General features: G+C 41.6%; 1 protein-coding gene across 5 annotated transcripts; it reads left to right on the top strand.

Annotated features, from left to right (window-relative positions):
- The first annotated feature begins 2,208 nt into the window (after window positions 1-2,208).
- Window positions 2,209-18,509, top strand: LOC105867010 (protein HTATIP2). Of its 5 annotated transcripts, none has more exons than XM_076002100.1 (6): window positions 2,209-2,311; window positions 3,374-3,628; window positions 5,641-5,748; window positions 12,702-12,839; window positions 17,426-17,487; window positions 18,196-18,509. In XM_076002100.1, exons 2-6 carry the CDS (start codon window positions 3,434-3,436, stop codon window positions 18,413-18,415), a joined length of 723 nt encoding a protein of 240 aa, XP_075858215.1. In that variant the 5' UTR covers window positions 2,209-2,311; window positions 3,374-3,433; the 3' UTR covers window positions 18,416-18,509. The 5 variants fall into 5 exon arrangements, with proteins under 5 accessions (XP_075858215.1, XP_012612189.2, XP_012612188.2 ...); XM_012756735.2 differs by lacking the exon at window positions 2,209-2,311 and adding an exon at window positions 2,861-2,912; XM_012756734.2 differs by lacking the exon at window positions 2,209-2,311 and adding an exon at window positions 2,869-2,912 and having other exon boundaries at window positions 3,433-3,628.
- Window positions 18,510-18,597: the final 88 nt, after the last annotated feature.

The following is an 18,597-nucleotide window of genomic DNA, read 5'->3' as shown; positions in this document are numbered from 1 at the left end:
TATCTCTGTTCTAATTAATATGAGTAAGTCTCTGTTACTTGGAACAAAGTGAATGTAATAGAACAGTTCCCATTTTGCAGATAGGAGCATGGATACATGAAGAAACATCATCAAGATCAGAGGTAACCTGAAACCTGGACTTGGTAGGCAAGTCTTTGGCCAAGGATCTTTCCTTGCTACTTATGTTCCCTTTCCCTTCCCCCTATGCTTTTCTCTTCCCTTTTGCCCTAGTAGCCTAGGTCATGTCACGTTATCTCATCACCTTGATGAATAGGTGCCAACTGTCAGACAGGGAGAGCTTGTCTTTCTCTGCATTTCCTTCTCTTTTCTATACACTCATTTGGCATTTAACATGTGCTACCCTATGAAGGGTTGGGGGATGTTTTATAATGTTGTTTAACTCATACTTTATCTTCTCAAGTATTTATGACTTGCCTTCCAAGCGAGAGTGCATTTATCTGCTATCTGATTCATCTAAGAAAAATCTAGAATGCCTAGCAGAGCATCTAGCTGACATAGGATAATGTAAATATCTATTGGCAAGATTCTCTAAAAGGATCTTACTTTAGGCACAGTGCTGGCTGAGGAGCTATAACAAAATTACAGTGGTTCAACATGACAGAAGTTTCTTTTTCTCCCACTGCCCAGAGGTGGGCAGGCAGTCCAGGCTGGGTAGATGGCCCTGTTCTATGAAGTCATCCAGGGACTCCGGTTCCAACTTCTTGCTCTGCTACCCGCTAGGGTCTTTGTCTCCTCATGGTCAGAGCTGGTTCACCAGTACCATATTTGCATTCAGGTTAAGGAAGGGAGAAAGGGAAAGCAGATCGCTTCCTTATAAAAAATGTGATTTAACTTTGCACAGATTACCTCTGCTTGCATCTCATCCACTAAATCATTGTCACACAGTTACGCAAGTGTGCAAGTTAAGATGGGAAATATAAAATCTTAACAGACAGCCACATATTCTAATAAAACTCAGGGTCATATTGCTAAAAGAAAGATGAGGAGCTATTTGATCTTGGATGGCTAAAATTAAAACAATTGATGATACTAAGTGGGATGGAGTATAAAATGGTACATCTGCCTTAGAGAACCTTTGGTCATTCCTCCCCTAGGTATCTACTTAAGAGGAATGAAAACATATATAAGAGAGACATTCTGAAAGAGGCAACACTATGGAGACAGTAAAAAGATCAGTGGTTGTCAGGGGTTAGGGGAAAACAGGAATGAATAGGCAGAGCACAGAGGAATTTTAGGGCAGTGAAAATACACTGTATAATATTATAATGATGGATATATCTCACTAGACATTTGACATTTGTCCAAACCCATAAAACATACAACATCAAGTGTACAACCCTAATGTAAACTATGGACTTTGCATGGTAATAATGGGTCCATACAGATCCCTCAACTGTAATGAATGTACCACTCTGGTGGGGATGTTGGTAATGGGGCGATTGCCCATGTGTGGGAAATCTGTGCACCTTCCTCTCCATTTTCCTGTAAACCTAAAACTTCTCTTTAAAAAGTCTTTAAAATAATAATAATAAGCCAAAAAAAGAAAACACATGTCCAACAGTAGTAAACACATATCCACAGTGTCGACCAAAATTAAGGCTGTTGAGGCAGAAAAAATCTGATAAAAGTTGATTGAAAGCCAAATTTGAGGACAGACCCAAGAAGACACACCCACAAAGTTGGGCCTGTTCCAGAGTCTGTTACAAGTTGGAATTCCACAAGTAAGTTTAGAAGAAGGGAGGGAGGGCTCCTCATATGGGAGTTGTCTTTTTTCTTTGGAGCGTGCAGTACAGAGGTTACAGTCATTGGCTACAGATGACAACATACAGGCTAAGATGTTTTATGAGCAAGACAATCAGTAAAACTTCGAGATTCAGAAACAAACTAGCCAAACTTCATGCCAGGTCCTAGGCCGTTGCCCCTCCCAGCTGAAGTCTATCTCAGGCTTTTGCTACATCTTTTTATTACTCTTGCAAAAGTGAAGAACCAGCGTGGGAGCGTCTGCTTGGCTGAGCATAGGTCAAACCTACATATATTTAATACTAACGCCCAAGGAGATGGCAGAGAGAATGTTTCATTTGGCGTCTAGATTGGGAGGTGGGGCCCCAAGACGACCAATATTCACAACATAATCTATTGTTCAGACTCCTGCTTGTCATTCCCACGCCTGTCCGGCACTCCCCAGATCCAGGACAGGCCCAGTGTAGATAGTTATGATCCAAACCGCTGATCTGGGCTGTGGAGCCTGCACCAAAGAATCAGGTGTGGAAGGTCTCTCTGGCTCAACCAGGTAAGAGATCAAAGTGGGTGGGGATCTGGGCAGGAAGACCAGTTATACTAGTGAGATGGGATGAAAGCTTGAATTACATGAGGGAACAATTTGGAAGGCAGATGGGATGATGGGACTTGGTTATTAATCTGGAACGTGGGGATGCTGGGAGAAAGGAGCTAAAGGAGATGGGCGGATTTCTGACTTGAGAGGGTGGGGGTAGGGGTGTGTGTGTCTGTGTGTGTGTGTGTGACTGCGTGTGTGTAGAGACAGTGACACTTAGGAATAGGTTAGTTTTATTTCTCTGGAGTGGATGGATGGGGAGTGTTAAGTTTTTGGCATGCTGAATTGGAGATGCAGATGTTCAGTACACAATTGAAATCAGTTTGGGGGACCAGCAAAGGTCAAGTCTGGGGTGTCTATTGTCTGGGCCTGGGTGCGCTGAGCCCAGGTGGTGAGGAAGAGCGCGGGAGAGAGGCTCCCACGGATTCCCAACCTTGAGGAAGGGGTCTCCGCGCCGCGCACGTGCCCTGATGCGCCTGCCCCGCGCCCTTCCCAGGTCCCGCCCCTGTGGGCGGGGCGAGGCGGCGTCGCGGAGAAGCCACCCGGAAGACGAAGCCGGGTAGGCGCCGGCTTTCTCATCTCCCGGCCGGGCGGCAGACCCTGGGAGGGCGGGCCGCGGGGCAGGAGGGATGCGCCAATGCCGGGGCCGGCGGCGCTGAGCGCGGCGGTGGCAGCGCTGGTGGCTGCCCTGCTTCTACTGGGGCGTGAGGACACGGGGCCGGGGGCTGGCCCCAGGTAACCCATTCGGGTGGAGGGCCGAGTGGGGCCAGCACTCCTCTGGTCGGGGATGCAGCGGGGAAAGAGGCCCAGTGGTTGTGCCAGCAGTTCGTAGCACCTGGGCGCACTGTCCATCTCGGGCCCTTTCCAAAGTGTCCCTTGGCACAGGTGCTGGCAGGCCAAGGCGCTGAGCCCGCAGGTGACTCAGCACTTTCCACTGGGCCCTCTGCACTTTTCTCTGTTACTCTGCAGAGAGTAACAATGGCTTCCTTCCGAATTGATAAACAGCCCTTGTTCCCCCAGGTGAGGACGTGCAGTCCCTTAACATCTAACACCAGCGCCTGTTGATGTTATTTCCCCAGCATGGACGAAACAGAGGCGCTGCCAAAGCTTCGGGAAGACTTTAGGATGCAAAATAAATCCGTGTTTATTCTGGGCGCCAGCGGAGAAACGGGCAGAGTGCTCTTAAAAGAAATCCTGGAACAGAGCTTGTTTTCCAAAGTCACGCTCATTGGCCGGAGGAAACTCACCTTCCACGAAGAGGCTTATAAAAATGTGGTGGGTATTTGAGCTGGGACTCAAATGTATCCCCAGTGCTTCTGCAAGGCGAGCGTTTCTTGCCTAATGGCTAAACGCTGCCCTGCCAACCTCCTATGGAGGCTGGGAGAGGCGTCAAAATGTGGGCATGATTGGTCTGTGAGAGCCCCTCCTGGAAGCCTGACTCCTGGTTTGTAGGCCCAGGTCAGCTTCCCTGTCATTGTGTGGCTTTGAGAGAAGCCCTTCTCTCCATCTGGAACCCTGTAAAGCTAGCCTAGGTGGCGATGGGGACTGGGGAGACAGAAAAGCACTGTTCTCAGGGCCACACAAGCAGGTTTCTAGAGATGGTACTCCTTGACAGTTTTCTCGATCACTTTGCTTATTTTGTGTTCGTGTGCACTTCACAGTAAAGTGAATTTGAAAATGCGTGGCAGAGTGGGGAACAGTCTTTGGCACTGTAAATTGCAGTTATTCACTTATAAGAATTTGCCAGGCTTGTGTCTGTAAATGGAATACTCCCTTATCTGTAAATTACACTTTTATGGTTAAGTGAATGATACACCTGATTTTGATCTGGTGATAACCTCCTAAATATCTGAAGTCTGAGCTTCATGGAGATTCTGTTCTCCATTTAAACTGTGAGCAATACAATGTGATCCTGAGACGCCACAACTACACAATTTGGCGCTACAGGTTTCATAAGAGGAACATTCCAAATAACAAGTGATCTTGAAAATACATGTTCTTGATTCCCTGAGGTCTGTGTTCAGGTTATTTTGTGAATGTCAGAGGTCCATCGGGACTTGCCTGTTTAAAACAGACATCTTTGCAGGCTTAGGCAGGTGACATGTGGTCTTCATGATCTAATTTCATGGGCCTTGTCAGATGCTCATGATAATTAGAAATGGAATTTGAGATCTGTGTTTGGAGAGTTGAGTTTTGGTGGTACATCTTTTGACCAGGCACTTTGTGAAAACTGATTTTTCTTCAGTGTTGTGTGCAGTGTCAGGAAAATTCTTTGGAAAGAGTCGATAGAAGGAAACCAACATTTTATTAAACTCCTGGATGATAGGAGCTTCTCAAGCTTTCTTTTTATTATTTTTTGAGACAAGGTCTCACTCTGTTGCCCTGGGTAGAGTGCAGTGATGTGTCATCATAGCTTACTGCAACCTCATACTCCTGGTTTCAGACGGGCCTACTGCCCCAGCCTCTGCCCCAGCCCCACCATGCCTAGCTAATTTTTCCATTTTTTGTAGAGATAGGGTCTCTGTATGTTGCTCAGGTTGATCTGGAGCTCCTGGCCTCAAGTGAGCCCCCTGCCTCCACCTCCCAAAGTGCTAGGATTACAGGTGTGAACCCCTGCACCTGGCTTCAACATTTCTGTTTTAAGTTTTACAGTAAAGTTATAAAGTTAGATGAATGCTCTTACATTTCAATGTGCACGAGAATTACTGTGGGTGCTTGTTAAAAGTGCAGATTCAGAAGTATTCAGGTGGGACCCAGGATTATGCCTTTTTATCATGTACCTCCGGGCTCATTCTAATACCAGTGGTTTACAGATTGGACTAAAGGAAAGATTACCACCCACATTTTACAGCTGGAAAAAACTGAGGCATATGATTAATAACTTGGCCACAATTACATGCCTAGTAAGTAGCAGGCCCATGATCTGAACCTAAGCATTTGAAATACCAAACACCATCCCGTACCCCTGCAGTATCCCTCAGTGGTCTCCTTCCTGGTGAGCTATAGGCACATCTTTTATTTTTCTGGAAAGAAATTATAACTGAACCTGATTGTAGAAATCTGGATCACCCTAGTCCAGTTATACTGTGGACGTATATGTGCATTGTTGATTTTCAGTTCAGATGCATTGTTTATTGGTGAGAGAAAATGAATTTGCAAATTTTGATGTTAAGTGAGAAGATCCTTCAGTAATGTTTTATAATTTAGTTTTTATATTTAGAGGGTATTTTTGTGTGTATGTGTGTTTTAAATAACATGAAATTATTTACAACTGTGCCCCTGTCTAGAATCAAGAAGTGGTGGACTTTGAAAAGTTGGACGACTACGCATCTGCCTTTCAAGGTCACGATGTTGGATTCTGTTGCCTGGGTACCACCAGAAATAAAGCCGGGGCGGTAAGGAAGAAATATATATTTTTCCCTTTTTGCTGGCCAGTAATGCCTAGAAATCCTTTCTTGCTCCCTCTTTTTCTTTTTGCTTATGCAGTGCTTAAATGTAAATAAGCTCTTATATTAGTTAAGATTCCATATGCTGCCCTAAGCTTTGCAATACTTTGAATAGGACCTATAAGGTTATCTTTTTTTCAGAGTAATCCATGAATTCAGGCCCAATTGCTAGAGAAATCATAAATATTTATATGATCTTGCCTATTGCAAAAATTACTATCATTAACTTGCCCTGACTAAGGCAAACTATGATGTCTGAGTAAAAGAAATTGACTCATGCTGTTAGCAGTAAGCTTCCTCCTCCCCTTAATAAATGTTTTAAACTTGAAGTGTTCTCTCTCACTTGAGTGATGCGTCTGAACTTATTTTCATCCTAAGCTTTAAACTTTTGGGATAGAACATCAGAACACGGAGGCACGATTCAGCCAGCCTTCAGTGATGACTCAGCCTTCAACGATGATTCAACTTCAGTAATGATTCAGCTTTCACTGACGCAAAAATGTTTTAACACGCATTTCATTTTCTTTTTAATGGTGTTCTAAATTGAGTCAGCCCCTGTTCAAAACTCATAGTTTACTACTACATAGATTCTGGGCAAATGTTAATACAATATATCTTAATTTATACCTTGACTATAGTTTATCCCTCTGGCAGAACTTACCTTCTGAAGCTGAACATGTCTTTTAAATATACAGAAACATGATTCTGCCATGGGGATTTATCATAGGTTTATAAACCAGGCCCATGCATCTGAATCATTAGGGAAACATATGGTTAGGAAGTATTGGTTTATACCAGCCAAGTAGTTAGGCTGAAGTGAATTTCTCTGGGCTTTCTGGTTATCCAGAGAATAATTCCATTTATGTTCTCAGTTGAGATATATTTCCACATCTTCTGTAGGTCTGCATATTCACCCTGGAACACAGCTTGGTTTTGAGCTCTGTGCTGGGAACTGTGGGTTAGAGACATTTGACTTTCCCAGGAATTGGCACATTATTTCTCCTGGAAAGGGTCATATTCCTGTTCTGCAGCTGGTACATTTTCTGTCCCAGGGACCATGATAAGCAGTGTCCTCCAAAAGCACTGAAAAACTGTTAGTCTAGGACACTGCTGGTCTTATTGTCTCAAGTGCCAACCTGGTTTCAGTTGTGACTCAGCAAAACAAAACACTGCATTAGGAATAGAGCAGTTGATTTTCATGATATAAGGCAAATCTCATTATAGGATGTGCCAGGAAAAAGTCTGAATTGCTTGGTTGCATTCAAATTGTGTAATGTAATTTTAACCAGAGGAGTTGGGTGTCTTCATTATCCAGAGTATTTTTTTTTTTAATGGGATTGGTTCTCTACCTCTCAATCTACTCAGTGCCTTTTGTTCTCCTTTAAAATCAGTTTGAAAGAGATAAATGAAATTAACTAGTAAGCAAGGGAAGACTAGTAAGCCAAATGGTCTCAGAAATGAGTTAGGACTTAAATGGTTTAAGAGGATTGTAAACTGACACATCCACTGACAGGATTTTTTTTTAAACTAATTTGGATTAGGTACAATATAAAATTTGGAGGTGGTGATAACTTTAGCAGTTGAAAAGATGTGACAGTTTGCAAATGGCTCAGAAACAATAGTTGTTTGCAGGGAGCTTGTGGATTTCCAAGCTTTTCCCAGCTGGTATTCGGGGTCAGCAGCCCTCTGTAGAAGAATACACTGGGTGGTTCATCAGATGGGTACTGCAAAGCTGGTGGCAAGCCTAGTGTCATTCAGTAGCTGTTTTATAACTTAGACACCATATTTTGCCTTATCAATCTGCGTTTCCAGTAGAGAAACTTCAAGAAATTCTGTCTCAGTGTAGAAATCATCTGGGTAGCCAGCATTAACATATTAATTTGCAAGGGCTGCCATAACAAAGTACCATAACTTGGGTGGCTTAAACCACAGAAATTTATTGTCTCACAGTTCTGGAGCCTAGAAGTCTGAGCTCAAGGTATCAGGCTGGTTCCATGCAATGGCTGTGAAGGACGGCTCTGTCCCCTGGCCTCTCCTTGAGAAGGTAGCTGCCTTCTGTCTGTACCTCTTCACATGGTATTTTCCTGATGTGCCTGTGTCCATGTCCACGTTTTCCCTTTTTATAAGGACACTAGTCTTTTTGGATTAGGGGCCATTCTATTCTGTATGACCTCATCTTAACTAATTACATCTGCAATGATCTTATTAATATTTCTAGATGACATCATGTTCTGAAATACTGGGGGTTGGGACTTCAACATAAGCATGGCGGGGGATACATACAATTGAACCCATAAAATTTAGTCTACCCAGATGTCTGTTGAAACTGGCACTAGGGACAGGTCTATTAGCTTTCTTCAGATTTTCATATCCACAAATAAAGTTTCCTTGGAACACAGCCATGCTCATCACTTTATGTAGTACCTACGGCTGCATTTGTGCTATAATGGGAGAGCTGTGTCATTGCAACAGAAGCCTGCAAAGCTGAAAATATTTACTATCTGATCCTTTACAGGAGAAGTTTGCCCACTGCTGTTCTAATCTATTTAATTAGATGTCTGGAAGGGGGCTTGTGAAGTGGAGAGGTCCTAGATGGTTCAGGGGACCCAGATCACAGGCCCTGTTTAGATGCCAGGTAGCTGTGGAGCCTTGAGTATGCTGGTTAGCTTGAAGAATTTGAAGCAGAAATAGAGCTAAGTGGTACCATTTACAGAATGACAGACCCTCCCTTTTTGGAAAAGGACCCCATGACCTTGAGTTATTCCAGCTTGGTCACTTGTTTTATCAGTGAGCACTGAAATACTGTACCTTGTTAGGATGAGTTGTTCTGAAGCTAGAGTGGTGTTCCTAGTTTACAAGCATTGGTAAAGAAGATTAGAAGAAATACTTAAGAGCTTTGGATTTTAATAAGACTTAAAACGAGTAATTGGAGAATTTGTTTTCTATGATCCTTTGGGAATATCTCTACTGAGTCATGGTACACTGTGTTTATTCTTTCAAGTGAGTGCTGGGGAAGGAAATTTATAATGAGAACTTAATTTCTTTCTCTAGAAGGAACTCTGATTCCTAGCTTAGAGTAGGATGCATTGGCTGTGGAATCATAAAGACACAAAAACATAATGGACTTAATACTCTCAGAAGAGATGTCTGTCTTTTCTTTTGCCATATGGTTAGTTTCACTAAGTACGGTTTTTCCAAAAATTGTGTTTCTGGGCTATGGACTAGCTTGTTAGTTTTTCCGTTGTTCTTTAATTTGAGCTGTTGGAGAAGAAAGTGCATGAATGAAGTTTTAAAGGATGGCTCCTTCCATGTGTAAATGGAATCTTCCTTGCTCCAAAGAAATTTAGTGTGTTGATATCTCCTAGTCAGTGACCAGGGACCCACGCTTAAGTTTGATTTCTAAGTCCTTGAAAGCTGTTGACCCTTTTGCTTTTGAGTTTCATTCACCAGTTAAAAGGCCACGCCATCAGGGTGACTGAAGTGAAATTCAAAATTTAGTGTGCTTGGAAAAACGCGTATTTATAATCAGCTCAGAGGATTTGTGACATCGTTTTGGATTAACAGCCATTGATTGCTAATAAAACAATATTTAGCTTTGTGCGGAGAACAGCGATGGAGAAAGGTATGGGCACCTTGTCAACAGGGCCCATTGAGCAGGGCTGATGGGCTGAGTGTGGGGGTGTCCGTGACCGCGAGGGTGCTCCTCCTTCAAGGAGCCGTTGTCAGTTGCCAGCCAGGCCGGTGAAAGGAAGGACGCCAGAGTCTGATGGCTGGGGTGGTATTGATGTGCCTTCACTGCCTAATCAGATTGAAAAAGTCCCATGGTATTTATGTCACTTTAATTTTCATCACACAATTGGAGACGACGGCACTCTATTAAGGAGAGGTTGATCCAGAACTAAAGCCAAATAAATTAGGGTCTCAGTTTAATCAAATTATCCCTTTACTGGCTCTGGATTAAGTGAGAGGGACAGCGTCGGTCTAGAGACTTGTGATTGGTTGAACCTTTCCCTTATTTTTAAAGAAGCTGATGAAAGAAAAAGCATTTTAACTGAGACAACTATAATAACCCTTCCAAGCACTTGTGCTGGAACTCCACCACCACCACAACTGAATTTATTTCACTAGTCAACGGTGTTATTTAATTGGGAATAATCAACCTGTTATTAAAATCAGAGTTCTGGTGAATGGGAGTGAGGGGAAGAAATAGATACGGAAGAGGAATTCAGTGTTTTAGAATTTCCTACATAGTTCTGGGTGGTTTTTCTTGGCATACTTTCAGCACATTTAAAATCTCAATTTGGAGAATGGCTCTGATAAGAATCATCACCTCTCTCTCTCTCTCTCAGTATTTTAATGCTGAGTGTTAAAATTGGTTTGCTTTATACTGCTTTTAAAAAGCAACAATATGAATTTGAAGTAGTATATAGGATAGGTTGACAAGCCTGTTGTTTAGGACCAAGTGTCAAAGTATGCCCACAAAAGGAGAGAGTTACAACCCATGAGCAAAGAGGTAAGTTTATATTACCTATAAATTAAGGTAGAAAAAGTCAGACAGAAAACACTAAGGTGTAAAGTGAGGCTGAAAAATAGCACTGCCCTGCAGGTAGAGGATATAGTTAAAAATGGACTTGTGAGTGATGAGAAAGGAGGGTAAGGAAGGCTTTTAGGGTAATAGTAATGTTTTGTTTCTTGATCAAGGAACTGGTTGCAGAGGATGTTCAGTTTATGAAGATTTATTGAGCTCTGTACTTACAATATGTTGACTTTTCTTTTATGATATACTTCAATAGAACGTTTAAAAAATTTGCTTGGGCCTGTTCTTTTAAAACTGAATTCTGTATTAGTTTCCTATTGCTGCTCTAAGAAACTACCTCCAACTTAGCGGTTAGAACAACACAAACTCATCGTCTTAACAGTTCTACTGGTTAGAAGTATGGCACAGATTTCACTGAGATGAAATCAAGGTGTTGACAGGGCTGTGTTCCCTTCTGGGGCCTGGAGGGGAGAATCTGTTTCCTTACTTTTTGCAGCTTCTAGCTGCCACCCCTTTCCTTGGCACAGGGTCCCCTTCCTACCCTCAAGGCCCTTTTCACTTTGCATCACTCTAGCCTCCTCTTCTGCTTCCTTCTTCTATTTTAAGAACCCTTGTCATTACACGGGGCCCACTACTAGTAATCCAGACTACTCTCTTTATTTTAAGGACTGCTGATTAGCACCCTTAATTCCATCTGCCATGGGATTTCCCCTTGCCATGTAACCCAGTATATTCACAGGGGGCAGGGATTAGGACATGGACATCTTTGAGGCGCCATTATTCTGCCAACCACAATTACAGATTATTTTCCTCAGCTAGAAACAGTATGGGATAAGAAGGAACCTGGGTACAGTGCAAAGAGCATTGCTCAGAGAGTTAAGAGTCTGCACTCTGCTCTTAGCTCTCTCACTTCCTACTGGGCAGTTCACCTGACCACTGGACTTTGCTCCCTACCTACATAGCACATTGACTGCCACACAGAAAACCCAGAAACTCTTCCTTGGGGCCACGGTGTTTTATGACAAAAATAGAAGAAAACCTTAGAGTGTAATGTAAAGGTAAACATAAATAGTAAAGTGAAATTTATTGACTTCTACTCATTTAATCCACATTTTTAGAATTAAATTGTCAATATTAATTGTAACAATAAGAACATCAACAAGTAAGATTTTATGTATATTTCACTCATCCCCAGGTCAAAACTAGAGTGAGTTAAATACAACTCTCATGGCAGTTAATGGGTTATCCACTTCTAACATTCTATGAAGGATAAACATTTTCATATCAAATAGAACATATAGATTCAATAACCTTTGCAGAGCAAATTTTTATTTAAAAAAAAAAATCACTGGGGCCGTAATTCCATCTTCAGATTTGGAATTCCCACTGCTCTAAGACTTCATTCTAAAGTTGGGACTTCCTATGAAATACTGTTTCAAAACACTGTAGACTTCTCTTCAGCTGTCTTGAATTTGAGGATGCCAAAATTTATGGTGGTCCCAGGAGGCTACATGGAGACTTCACCCTTTTTTGGGTGAAGCTGCATGTTTTTCTGATAGGCCCTGGAAATGCTCTATATTCTGTTATTTGCATCCTCCTCCTCCCTCCTGCTTTTATTGCCACTTAGTTCTGTTTTCTTATGACTGGCTTTTCCTTTTCTCTGCTTCCACTGGACTTTGATTCATTCATTCAGATATTTCTGGAGCACCTACCACTGCTGGGCATGTGCTGATGCCCAGATATGAGTTAAGACTAAAGACCTAGCCATTGCCCTCACTGCATTGAATCTAGATCGGGGGTCACCAGTTTTGATTATACACCCATCAGTAAAAAATTGGAGGATGAATTCCTTATGAATATGTAAGGTGTGTTGTAAAGCATACACAACAATTGGAAATTAAACAGACACTGCCCTCTTAGTCCCCAGGGAGTGTCCTCAACCATGCTTTGAGACCCTACCATGTTAGAGTTGGCACAGAAAAAAACAGAAAACAGAGGTTATTAAAAGGCAAAGTTATTAAAAGTAAAGTTGTTAAAAGACAAAGAAATGTGTGACTAAGAATAGCTTTTCAGCTTTATCATTCCTTTTGCTCCTTGGGGATTTGTTTGGTGTCTTGCTTCAATGTCATCGTCCTTGTTTTTTCATTGCAGTCTGGCCTTGCTGCTGAGGCCGGTACTGTGTCTCCAGAGGACGACACCTGGAGCCTTTCCTAGGGTCTAAGCCTGACTGTCTTGTATTGCTTGCATGCATTTTATTTAGATCCCCATTCCCCTAGGCCTCCTAGCCTGCTACTCAAGCCACGCAGTGATCTTTAAGATAAACTTGCCGCTTTTTGGAAATAACTCATACCCTTTTCCCCCTAAGGAGGGATTTGTTCGTGTTGACCGAGATTATGTGCTGAAGTCTGCAGAGCTGGCAAAAGCTGGAGGGTGTAAACATTTCAACTTGCTGTCCTCTAAAGGAGCTGATAAGTCGAGCAATTTCTTATACCTACAAGTTAAGGTTTGTGCATATTTCTATCTTTCATACACTTTGGAGAATGTGGCTAATGATAGTACTAAACAATACAAAATGCTATATAATACAAAACGACATTAAATGCATTATATTGGGCTTTTTTTGTGGGTGTGGCTACAGGGACTGTTTTTGCAGGAATGTATTTAGTAAACGGGAATGATTTGAAAGACAATTTCCAGTATCTTGACCCTGTTAACTTGCAGCAATCAGTGGAATGAGATGTGGCCTCTGTGGCCCTGAATGTCAGCATGGCAACTTCCTATGGGAAAATGCAGTAATTCTAAAACTTTTCTCTAAGTTTCCCTAATGTCTGAGAAGAAGGACTTTTTGTTTCTCTGGAGATGTGGGGATATCTTGTGTGAAGCAGTCTGCTAGTTACAAGCACAACTTTCTTAAGAGTCTTGTGTTTTCTCTGTTAAAAGTTTATAGACACTTTGCTATCTTTAGTACTATACATATCCTTGCTTACTTTAATAAAAAAAGTTTCTATATTCTTACCTTCAAGTTAAATTGACACTGCAGGAAGATAGGCTGCGGGTTTGTCTCTGTGCCTCCTGGATACAACCAAGTGCCATAGTTTGGGAAGCTGGGACTTAGAGGTCATTCAGCCAAAGACTTTTTCAAAGTGAAATCCTTTTACAGATGTTCATCTGGCTTCTGCTTAAATACCTCCAGCACTGGGGAGTTTACCATCACATTAGCCAACTTATTCTAGTTTTGGTCAGATCCACTTGCTAAAAAGTTTTCAGTTTGATGAGATTCCAGAGATGAAACCATCTGCATACAGTAACCTTATCTTTGAAAAAGCAGACAAAAATATACAATGAGGAAAAGAATCTCTCTTCAATAAATGGTGCTGGGAAAACTGGTTAGCTACATGCAGAAGATTGAATCAGGATCCCTACCTCTCACCTCTCACAAAAATCCACTCAAGATGGATAACAGATTTAAACCTAAGGCATGAAACCTTAAGAATCCTAGAATATATTGGGAAAACCCTAGGCAAGGAATTCTTGAGAAAGACTCCTGAGGCAATCACCACAGCATCAAAAATAAACAAATGGGATCTGATCAAATTAAAAAGCTTCTTCACAGCCAAGGAAACTATCATTAGAGCAAATAGATAACCTACAGAATGGAAGAAAATACTTCCTCTCTACACTTCTGATAAAGGTCTAATAACAAGAATCTATCTAGAACTCCAAAGAATTAACAAAAAATCAAACAACCCCATCAAGAAATGGGCAACGGAAATGAACAGAAACTTCTCCAAAGAAGACAGAATAATGGCCTGCACACATATAAAAAAATGCACAACATCTCTAATCATTAGAGAAATGCAAATCAAAACCACAATGAAATACCACCTAACCCCAGTGAGAATGGCCTGTATCAAGAAATCCTAAAACAACAAATGCTGGTGAGGATGTGGAGAGACAGGAACACTCTTACACTGCTGGTGGGACTGCAAATTAGTGCAACCTTTGTGGAAAAGAATTTGGATACCTCAAACAGCTAAAAATAGAAATACCATTTGACCCACCAATAGCATTGTTAGGCATCTACCCAAAAGAGCATAAGACATTTTGTTATAAAGACATCTGCACCGAATGCTTATGGCAGCACAATTCATTATTGCAAGGACATGGAAACAACACAAGTGCCCGTCAATTCATGAGTGGATAATTAAAATTTGGTGTATGTTCACAATGGAATATTACTCAATTCTAACTAAAAACAGTGAGCTAGCACCACTTATACTATCCTGGATTAAGCTTAAGCCCATTATCCAAAGTGAGGCGACACAAGATCAGGAAAATGGGATCCACATGTACTCGCCATCAAATTGGTACTGAATTGGTACTAAAATGATGGTGCTCAAATGGTGGTGGTGTTCACCAGGGATTGGGGGTGGGGTAGAACCACATCTTAGGGATGAGGTGAGTATTGTGAAGGGGAAGGGCATACCTCTAACCCTTCCTAGGGAGAGGCAAAGATATAAAATGTAAGCAAAATGTCAAACAAACAAAAAAAAGAAACATTTATCAGGTGTTGGGTGGGTGGGAGCAGGGAGGATGGCATGAGTGTAAACTTAGGTAATAAGTCCCATGGTAGAAGCTCTGACTAGGGGGCTGGGGAATGGGGAGGTGGGGTGGCAAGGGCAATGTATGTAACCTTAACAATATTTTTACCCACATAATATGATGAAAACAAACAAACAAAAAAAAGGTCTCAGTTTGAGGTGAAATTTATTGCTATGTAAATACTGATTGTTATCAGCTCTGCATTTTAAAATTATAAAATCAAGTCCAGTTAGTCTTTGGCATTATAGTCTTTAAGATATTTAGAGATTATGGCTACCTTGATTGTATTTTTTCCCAGACATAACACTTTTAAATCCCTGCACCTTTCTTTATTGGTTCCTATTTCTAGACCCTTCTTCACCCTGGTCACTTTGCTAAGGCTAGACTTTACAGTGATAGTACACTGGAATTGTAGTAGGACTGCTACTTTTCATACTCTGGGCACTATGTTTTTTTTTAATGATATATAAAATTTTAGCAAACATCTTTATCATTTTATTTGTTCATGATCAGCTTGTGATAATGAAATTTCCAGATCTTTATCACATGGCTCACAGCTGAGCCATCTCTCACCTATCCTAAAATAGTATTTTGAGCCAGGTGAAGGTCAGTGAGCCACCAGCCAACTTAAATCAAGATTGGAAAAGTTTCCGTTTGTTAGAGTTTAGAACGATTCTTAAAAGGAAAAAATCTACTTGTCAAAATACACATGTGGGTTCTGAAAAAGGTTATCAAATAGGACTTTTCCTCTCATCAGCAATATTAAACATTTATACCTTTTAGGAAAGAAAATGCGTATCCAGTATTTCCTTACCTTTAAAGATAAAGGCACCACTACCTACTCACTGGGTTATAATAATGACTCATCCAGATTAAAAAAAAAAATACTAGCCAACATTAATTGAACCAGGCAGTGTTCCAAGGGCTTTTATGTGTATTTGTGTAGAAACTGAGGCACCATGATAGTAAGATCACCAGCTGTTATAGGGCAGGGCTGGGACTTGAACTCAGGCAGTCTGATTCCAGGGTCTGCACTATTAGCCACTATGTAATGAATAGCCTTTGTCACTAACATATCTAGAAGGACCCAGCACAGCACCTGAGCCATGATAGAGCCTCAGCAAATGTTAGTAAGGCCAATAAAATGGAGAGATACCTCTGCATTCACTGATATTGACCTGTATATGTGCAGCATGGGATTATGAATTAGATTAATTAAAAGGAAAGAAATGACAACCAAATGGTTCATCCCAGGATGAAAGATGATGTCTCCTGAAAAATCCTCCAACTACTGTGTGTAACATTCCTAGTATTTATTTCTTATGTTCTCAGGCTCCTTGTGTGTGAACTCCTCCCTCCCACCTAATTTTAGAAACTATTTTTAGAAATGTGTGTTCTATTCAATGAAATGTCAAACTGCATTCATTGTAGGCTGCCTCTGGGGCCTGGATCAGCTACATACTTTTGTGGGCACTCTGGCTGGGGCTGTGGGAGGAGCCAGGTATGGAGCCCAGAGCACTGGGCAGGCCTTGTATTCTTTGTTCTCAGTGTCTGCGGTTGCTTCATCTATCTGGGGGAAGGTACACGTTCCAGAGTATGTGATATTTTATTATTGGGGGTGGGGAATCTGTGGCCTTCTGTATTCCAGATTGTTTTTTTTAAATACCAAAGGAGGCAAGAAAAGCTTTATCTTTCTCTTAAGATCATCATCCTTGTTCATAAAAGGGTTTGTCCTGGAAAATTTGGATTCAGTCAAAAGGCCACACTTAAGGACCTACAAGGACACATGAGGCCTTAAAGCTGCAGGTTTCCCACCTCTTCCGGTTTCACAATACTCAGCATATAGTTATACTCACAGCTATGATTCATGGCAGTGAAAGTATATAAAGGAAAATCAGCAAAGGGCAACGGTGCATGAAGTCTCGAGAAAACTAGGTACAAGCTTCTACGAGGCCTCTCCCAGTGGAGTGTGCACAAGATGGGCTTTATTTCTCCAGTAATGAATGTTGCCCATCAGAGAAACTCACCTGAACCTAGGAGTCCAGGATGTTTATTAGAGTTAGTCACTTAGGCAGTCTCAACCCAGCAAAAACTACAGACCTCAGGAAGAAAAGCAGGTTCAGTATAAACTGCATTGTTTGTACAAATAGTTTACATACAGTAAACTACCCTCCTTAGTTAGAGAATGGTGGGAATACTCCCAAAATCCAAGTTCCCAGACACAAGCCAAGGGCCGACCTTACAAACAGGCCTTTCTAAGGACAGCAGTCTCAGCCCACTATGTTAACTCTATTATGTACATGGCCAATAGAGGACTCTATTGGAATCTAATAGACTCTTTGGAATCTAAAATTCTGGATAAGGATATTAATGAGTATTAAGATCTGCAAAAGCAAATTATCTTCAAAACTTCAAATTATTCTGTCTTACGCTTTTATGTAAGTGGCTTAGTCTTGATTAAATACTGAACTGTTTTTTTCTTAACAGGGAGAAGTGGAAGCCAGGGTTGAAGAATTAAAATTTGATCGTTACTCGGTATTTCGGCCTGCGTAAGTAGAGTATTCATACTGCCAGAGTATACCACTATTGGTAGTGCCTAGAAGCTAGTTTTTCATTTGGAGAGGCTGACAGCTAAGATATCTAAGGTATGAAAGAAATTGGCTGGAGGTGGATTGCTTCTTGATGCATACATCTTTTTGCTTAGAAGGAAAGGATAAAATGGTGGTGCCAGCTTCAGAATAGTCTAGAACTCCCCAGGTAGCTTTTGCTGCCTTCTTTCTTAAACTGTCTTTATGTACCAAATAAAATCTTATACACCTTATATTAGCCTGATTGGGCTGTGGTAACAGAATACCACACAGACTGGGTGGCTTAAAAAACAGAAATTTGTTTTTTCACAGTCTGGAGGGTGGAAGTCCAAGATCAAGGTACCATTAGGGTTGATGTCTGGTGAGGCCTCTCATCCTGACTCGCACATGGCCTCTCTTCTGTATGTGTGCAGAGAGAGAGAAAGAGAGAGAGTGATCTGTGATGTCTCTTCCTCTTATGATGATACCAGTTCTATTAGATTGGTCCTGTCCCATCCTTAAGACCTCATTTAACCTTCATTACCTCCATAAAGGCCTCATCTCCAAATACAGACATGTTGGGGTTAGGGCTTCAACGTATGAATTTTGAGGGGGCATGATTTGGTCTATGATGCTGCTGTGGTTTGAATGGTTTACCATTTCTTCCTCTGCTTTTCTTTCTCTCTTTAGAGTTCTGTTATGTGACAGGCAAGAATTTCGCCCAGGTGAATGGTTGATTAGAAAGTTCTTTGGCTCCTTACCAAAATCTTGGGCCAGTGGGTACTCTGTGCCTGTGGAGACAGTGGTTAGAGCGATGCTGAACAACGCCGTGAGACCAAGCAGTGAGAAAATGGAACTTCTGGATAACACGGCCATCCACAACCTGGGGAAAGCTGACAGCTCCCTCTAGCCATGACCACGCTGGAGAAACGCTTTTATTGTAAACCTTAATACCCATCACCAGATTGGTAATTTCAGGGTCTAAAAAAATTTAGCATACTGTACCTTTGTTGTCTCCCTCTTTGCAGCCATTGAGATACTATCAAGAAATGACTGTGCCCTGCATCGGTTGTTCAGAGCCAGGTTATACAT

This window comes from Microcebus murinus, chromosome 4, assembly GCF_040939455.1.
Source record: "Microcebus murinus isolate Inina chromosome 4, M.murinus_Inina_mat1.0, whole genome shotgun sequence".
NCBI lineage: Eukaryota > Metazoa > Chordata > Mammalia > Primates > Cheirogaleidae > Microcebus > Microcebus murinus.
Note: the sequence above shows the minus strand (reverse complement) of the source record. Positions and strands in the feature narration are given on the sequence as shown.